The following is a 7,907-nucleotide window of genomic DNA, read 5'->3' as shown; positions in this document are numbered from 1 at the left end:
TTGGCCCTCATATCGATCTCTTCATACACTTCTAGCTCCTTAGGATCAATCAACTTCTTGATCTCTTTCTCGGCAAAGTCCCAGATTCTATTCACCATAAGAACAACTTGACCCTTTTCTTCCATGGATTATAGCTAAATAACTCCTTCCAACCTATCCTCATATCACATACCAACTGAAAACTTCGACATTATTATGATTCCTTCAATAACAATGTTACAATTCCAGGAGTTGTACTTGTTTTGCACACTCTCATTCATTGGCCCTTCAAAGTAGTTATGATACCATGTTGTTTTTCTATGACATTAGAGAATCTAGGTTAGGGTATTACAATATCTGACACTACCAACTCAAATTCCACAACAAACTACTTTTCACAATGGAATTTAAACAATAGTAAATCAACACTTGTACAAAATAGATAACTTTTTACAATTTTTTCCAATAACCCAATTTATTTATATAGCAATATTTAATACAAATATTTAGGGATATTTTACTAGGGATAACGGGTCTCATACAATCTCTGATACAAGGATATACAACTATGGTTTGGTGTCAACTACTATGACAACCAAACTAGCTTGAACAAAGCACAACTTACTATCTAGTTGATGTAGCATGCCCTCACAACTTCTCTTGGTCGTACCCTGAACACATATATTGGTATGTATGCTCCCAATATGTAGCTCTACCTCTATCAATCTTCCTTCTCCTATATGTCACTCAACACATCTCATCAAGTTTCCTTCTAGCTGATCATTTGTCCATCAATGACTCAACACATGGTGTCTTCTTGTGATTTATTCACAACTTCGTTTGTGAACAACTCCTTAACAACTCAATGTTGCTCCTCAACTTTTGGGGACTTCTTCCCTATATTTCCTTCCTATTTTTTTCCAATGAGGAAAAATTAGGGCATGGAGGGTTTCCCTTTAACACTACAATATGTCCTTCTCTTCAACAAACTTGGGCTAGACAAACTACTCCCTTGACTTCGTTCTTTAGTCCTTCAAATATTAGTCCCTGAACTCTCTTCAAATATGCATCTCCTAGCATACCATTGGTCCTTTAATTTCTACACTTAGGTCTTCTAATATCACCTACTTTCTTCCCTCCTTATAGCCCTAATATTTCCTTCAACAACTATCTAAATCTAGACCTTCTATCCACATGCAACACATCAACAAAAAGAGACAAACTTACCTTGTTTTCTACTCCTCTTGTTCTTGGCTCCTATAAAATTTCACTGAGTTCTATTAGACCTGGTTACGTCATGCATATTCCCTTATTCACCATTTCAAACCTTACGTTTTACCCTCCAAAACAAGCCTAACTTACTCATTTCTACTTCATGTGCTTGCAGTCTAAGATATGTCTCCTCCAAATCAATATTTTTCCTCTATAATTATCACAAAAGGACTGAAGCCTAAATCAAGGACAAAACACACCTCAAAAATGCACCAAAAATTCTAGACATCGCCACCAAATACTCGGTTGCAAATTAAAGGAACTTGCACCAAAAACCAGTCATGAGAAGCTACAAAACACATCCTTCTTAACTTCGTCTACGGCTGCTTCAGATCTGTGTCTAATTCAGAGATGATATTATTGATGTGCTTCACTTGGATGATGCCTTATGAGGTCTATGAATTCTCTTATTTATATGCCACTTGTGGTTTGACAATTATCCCTTAAGGGCACTTCCTTAATGTAGGCCAACTTGTCACTTTTAATTGCAACTTCACACTTTGACACATAAAAATTATTTTCTCAACTTGTAGACCTCCTCTCTTAGTGCTTGAAGCTACCCCTTGCTCCTATAAGGGTTCTCTTCCATCTCCAATATTCAATTCAAGAAAATCATCTTTGGTTCCACACCCACAAGCTTGGGTGAAAATCCCACCTATTGGGTTCTTAGCCCACAAAGCACTTTTGTGGTGCCAATTCCTTCGTAACCATGAACCCTAGGGTTTGGAGTACATCCCAAGCTACTAATCTCAACATTTGCTTCTTAGATTTAGTATTATTGAATGTTTCAACAGAATCTATAGTGAAGTGATTCTGGAACATGTTAGGGACTTTGTATTAGTACAAGTCCCTAGTGATCAAAATATTGCTACAAAAAAAGTTGTATAACCTAAGGATGAAGGATGGATACTCAGTGACAAAGCATCTAGATTCCTTCAATATTGTAGTAAGTAAGCTATTATATGTTGATATTAATATTTTATACGAATATAAGTGTATCTTTTTGTTGTGCTCTTTATCAAACTCGTGGAATAATTTGGTTGTTGCCATAGGTAGTAATGCAACTACTTTAATTCTTGATGTCATAATTGCATCCTTGTTATTAGAGGAGATGAGATGGAAAAATATGTAAAGTTAGAACACATATTTCATGTTTGTAAAAGGAATATCTCAAAATAGAAATAAAAATAGGTCCTCAAGTGGGAGATCTATATCTAGAGGATGATGTAAATCTCTTGGAAAATCCATGAGGGCATGTTGGAGATGCGGAAAAGAAAAGAATTACAAGAAATATTGTAAAACCAAGATTGTTGAAAAAAGGAAGGGATATGGTGATGCTCCTTCTCTAGAAAAAAAAGTCCATTAGATGAAGTAGGGTATGTGTATTTGTCTTCTTCAAGTACACACATACCATGGTCGGTTGACTCAAGTGCATCCTTTCATTTGACTCAATAGGAGATGACCTGACAGGTAGATTCATAGGACAAGGAAAAATTAAGTCGAAGCTCATGGGTGGAAGGATTATAATAGTCCCCACTATTTTTCACATCCCGGGATTACCCATAAATTTTATTTTAATAAGCAAGATGAGTAAGGTAGGTGTAAACAAATTGTGTCAAAAGTATACTTGCAGAATGGTTCAAGGAGAAATGGTATTGGTGAGAGAAGTTCAAATTGGAACTCTATATAAGCTATTTTGAAGCACTATTAGTGATTTGTACAATAGACCTATTGTTCCTGAGAGTGGAGTAGAAGAAGGAAGAACTTTTATATCCTTGGGAGAAAATATTATGTTGTGGCATAAAAGACTGGGATATATTAGAGAGAATCTCATTCAAGTACTCCATGGTCATGGTATCGTAGAAGGTATGTAGATGGCATGTAATTACTCTATGGATTTTGAATTCTATGAACATTGTTTATATGGGAAGCAAAAGCCGGTAAGATTATCCTATGGTTCTATGAGGTGAGAGGGAACATTATACTTGGTGCGCAATCATGTGTTTGCACCTATGTCAATTTCATAACTGGCTAAATATTTATATTATGTCTCATTTATATATGACTTCTTAAGGAATACACAGATTTATTTCCTTGGGAATAAATCTAAAGTTTTTGGAAAATTCGAAAATTTTAGAGCTCTTGTGGAAAATCAAACAAAGAAGAAATTTAAAGTGACAAAGATAAATAATGGTGGATAATTTTGTGGGAATGAATTTTAATAATTCTATAAGTGAAACATATCAAGGCTAAATAATAAACCATACACACCTCAAAAAAATAGAGTTGCAAAAAGAATGAATAAGACACTAATGGATAAAACAAGGAGTATGCTCAATGGTGTTGGGTTAGGGCAAGAATTCTGGGTAGATGCAGTGGAAACCATGTGTTACCTAGTGAATAGATCACCGTCACTTGTGTTGGATGATAAGGTTCAACATGAAGTATAGATTGGTAAAAAACCCTCTCTTGAACAAATTAGGGTATTTGTTTGTGATGCTTATTGCAATGAATTCTAAATTCCAGTATCACTTTGATGTATAAGTATGTCACATTATCGAGTTACCAAGTTGAATACACCACTTTGATGGAGTGGAGAGCACCATCCTGCAACATTTAGGTAAGATTATGCCCTCCATTTGCCATTTTCCAGTGTATCTTGGCCTGCAAATGATCCAATAGTGTGGCTGGGGGTGGATACCTGCATGCGTTGGTGATTGGGCTGTGCCTTCGCCCAACCAATTGGTTGACGCTTTGTTTTATTCCTCCCAGACGTGTCCCTCCCTGGTTTTCTCTTCATCTTCCCTATTTCTTTGAAAACCTCTCGGCGATCTTGTCAAGCCTAGCGATGGGTTTCTGCATGAGTTCTTGAACGTGGCCCGACCTGCCTTTTTTTATCTGAAGTTGACACTTGGCACTTCTCTATCCCGAACGTGTCCTACTCTAGACATTGTTATCTCCTCTTTTAACTAGTTTCCAGCTGTCATTGAAGGTTTTGGCTCTCTTTTTGAGCGGCCTCCCGAGTGGGGATGTGAGACGACCCTATTTATGGATTCCGCTGCTCTGTTCTTAAACATTTCGATCCAGCTCTTATATTCATATTTTCTGGCGATCGTTCACACCTCTTGATTTGGCTCCACCTTCCCGATAGCTCCAGTTTTTTCAACAACGGCATATGGCGTTTTATCATAGTTCGGTCCGCGGTGCTCTCCACTCGGTAATGCTCGAGGTTACAGGTCAGTTAATATAGTATATCTGCGTTATGTTTAAAAATTTAAATGCTTAGTTTTATGGTTCAGGGATATGACTCTGATTGACCTGATTAACGTTTTTTCTGGTGTTTCATATATATGAGTTGTTCTTTAAAAGGTTTACAATCTATCTGTATATGTCTGGAACACCGGTTTTTTCTTATCATACCCTGAGCCTTTCCCAGGGGATTTCTCCACTGCTTTTTCGTTTTGCATGTCGGGGTCTGAATCTATAGGTTGGTGGGGGTTAACCATAAAAAATCTCAAGAAATACTTTATTATTATCAAACCATGCACAAACATCCACCTCAGGATAGGACCTTGGTGGTGCGTTTATGAGATATGCTGCTGTTGTATTGTTTGCCCAGATGTGTCTTCCTGATGCATAATTCCGCACAGGGGTGATCTTGCCTATATTTTCCGGTGCCAGAATTTTTGAATTTATATTCGTCGACGATAGGTTGGCTTTGCCATTATGGTTGATAATACTTATCCCCTGTTTTTTTGATAAATGCCCGCAACCACATTCCTTTTTTCCATATAGGATTGGTGGCATATTTCTCAATCCTTCTGTTTGTAGGGAAGCTTCTGGTGTCATGGCTACCCAGTCGTAGGCCGTCATTTCCTTTTTTCCTCCCGCGCCCATCCTTTTTTGGACATAGTTGTACTGAAAACTTGACTAATCAGGCTTTTTTTCCACTTTATAATAAAGCCTTGCGGTACTTGGCTTGTCAGTATATCTCTTGGGATCTATTTTCCGGACTTATTGAAATCTGTATCTGTCCTCCCTCATGGACTTTCCATCTGACAACTCTGCGGCATCAGCCTTGGTTCGGGCCACCTTAGACGCGGAAAAATTCCATGCCAGCCATACAGCAAAATCCGACTGGGCTGCCACGTTGAATGCTGACATCATCCCTCCTTCACAGTATGAACTGTCTCCAAGGGGTGGCGGTTCTACAATTCATTCGCGACGTAAACAAAGCTGGCTGGTTAAAACTTCTCCCCGCCCGACGCCATTAATTTGGATGGCCCTCTATTATTTGATAGAATCTCAAGCTTGCAAAAGAGAGCCTTAGTGGGTCGATGGCACTTTCCGTCAATGGAGGATTCACATTTTAGAACCTGGATTGCTGCCAAATGGGCTCCTCTGCTCGGTTATTCCCCAACCATTGTCAGGCTTATGAATAATTGGTATAGTTTCCATTTCCTCCGGGTTCGTGATTTAGAGATCATATTTTCAAAACCCTGGGTTCGAGATAGGAGTTTTTTGGCCCTTTACAGATGGTATATTGGATTTAATCCACTCAGATGCACTCCACAAAACAATTACATTTGGCTGAAGCTGCCTGGGTTACCAATCGAACTGTGGACCAAAGAATCTATGGAGAAAATTGGTAATGCCATTGGACGCTTCATTTATGTTGATCCGAGATGCATTGGTGCAAAGGACAAGCACGTCGCTTGGATCCTCATAGAGAAGGAATACAAAGGTGGATTTCTAGAGTCTATTGATTTAAATTGGGAAATGTCAAAAATACAACAACGTCTAGATTACTGGGGCATTCCATTTAGGTGTTCGACGTGTCATAAAACGGGCCATCTCTTCCCTCAATGTCCACGTCGATCAGTTGTAAAACATAAGAAACAACATCCAACAGAGAAAAAATCAGGTGTGACAAATGAACGTGATTTTATGATTATGGAACAGTTATGATGCATATTGGGCTTCTATTTTTCCTAAAATGTAGCTCTCTCCGCCTAAAAGTCTTTCCCCGGAAAGATCTTCCAGCCTCCTACGTTCTTGATCGATATCTGCATGTCCTGCTGGGGGGAATATTGGTTTTGATTAGTGTTGCCCTCGGTCTACATCCATGCCTAAACTTCCCATTCTGTCAAATAATGATCTGCCCACACACCAGCTGAAATATTCGTTACCCTCCCCTCCACAGGAGCCGACCCTGGACGCTGCCATCCCCTCACCCTAGCTGATCCACAATCCTTCCCTAGATGGTATACCACACATATCCCACCTTCTATTATGATTCCATCTTCTCCCTCTTGGGCCCATGGAGCTGATCCCAAAGGGAAAGCTGTGTGTAAGTCGTTCACTCCTTCCAATTCCCCGGGGTCCTCGGACATGAATACTTTTGATTGTGATTTAGACCTTCTGTTAAAACGGGCATCATTGAAATTGAAACCTCTCACCATTCATAAACCTGACCGCTCCCCTTCCCCTGTTATTAGTCCGAATTCGGCCGGGAACATCACGGTCCGTCGTAAAGAGAAGAGGGGAAGTAGACACTTCAGAGGGAGAAAGGGTAGAAAGGATATGACATCGTGAGATCTATCATTGATTGACATTCCTATATCAGAAATTGCATCTGATGATCTCTTAGGAAAGGGGCCTCTTAGAGCAAGCCGACCATCTGACGTTCGCAATGAATAACATCCTATCAATGAATATTCGGGGTCTTGGAGCAGACCCTAAGTTTATGGCCCTAAAGGACCTGTTTCTCTCCTCAAATTCCAAAATTCTCTTGATACAAGAAACCATGCATGATAGTATTCAAACTATCTCATATTTTAGACGGATGTTTCCATCATGGCACATGGTTGCTACCAATGTTGTAGGCTTGTCCGGTGGTTTGGTTGTTTTATGGGATCCAAAATGGATAAAGGTAGTTACATTTCAATGTTTTTCCGGTATCCTCATACTGGCCTATATTCGAGATTCTCTAGATCCAATCCACATATTAAACATTTATGCTCCATATAAAGATCGTTATCCATTTTGGGAAAATTTTCTATCATCTGAATTTCTTGATATTGATTCCTTAATTATTGGGGGTGATTTTAATAGCACACTATGTAACGATGAGATATGGGGAAATGGCAGGAAAAAATGACCCGATTGGCCACATGATCCGGGATTTCATCATTTAAAATAATTTCATTGATGTTTTACCATCTTGTCGGGGGCCCACATGGGACAATGGGCAGTCAAATGACTCTTTTCTGGCAAAAAGGCTAGACAGATTTCTCCTTCATGGAAAACTGATTGAAAGATTTGGTTTCCCTTCGGTGAAAATTATCCCTTCGTTTATATCAGATCATCGCCCCATTTCTATACAATGGAAATATATTGGGTGCAGATTCGGTTATCCGTTTAAATTTAACAGGACATGGCTCACTGATGAGCGTTTCAATCAGTTTATAATGGAATCTTGGCAGCATCCAACATGTCTGGCTCAAGAACAAACTCAGGCTTTCATAGAACGACTGTCTATTCTCTGAAGTAAAGTTAAAAGATGGCAACGGGAGAAATCAGAATCCAATAGAAGAGACCTGAAAGATATAGATAAGAAATTGGAATACTTATCTACACACTTCAAACAGCCCTTC

The 7,907-nt window shown here is 39.0% G+C and overlaps 1 protein-coding gene across 1 annotated transcript; it reads left to right on the top strand.

Annotated features, from left to right (window-relative positions):
- The first annotated feature begins 5,604 nt into the window (after nucleotides 1–5,604).
- On the top strand, nucleotides 5,605–6,219 carry LOC149142230 (uncharacterized). The gene has a single exon (XM_089451427.1). It carries the CDS (start codon nucleotides 5,605–5,607, stop codon nucleotides 6,217–6,219), a length of 615 nt encoding a protein of 204 aa, XP_089307553.1.
- Nucleotides 6,220–7,907: the final 1,688 nt, after the last annotated feature.

Source organism: Pinus tabuliformis, chromosome X, assembly GCF_031772625.1.
Source record: "Pinus tabuliformis cultivar Carrire ecotype Pingquan chromosome X, CPIR1, whole genome shotgun sequence".
Lineage (NCBI taxonomy): Eukaryota > Viridiplantae > Streptophyta > Pinopsida > Pinales > Pinaceae > Pinus > Pinus tabuliformis.
This window is presented reverse-complemented; position numbering and strand designations above follow the sequence as displayed.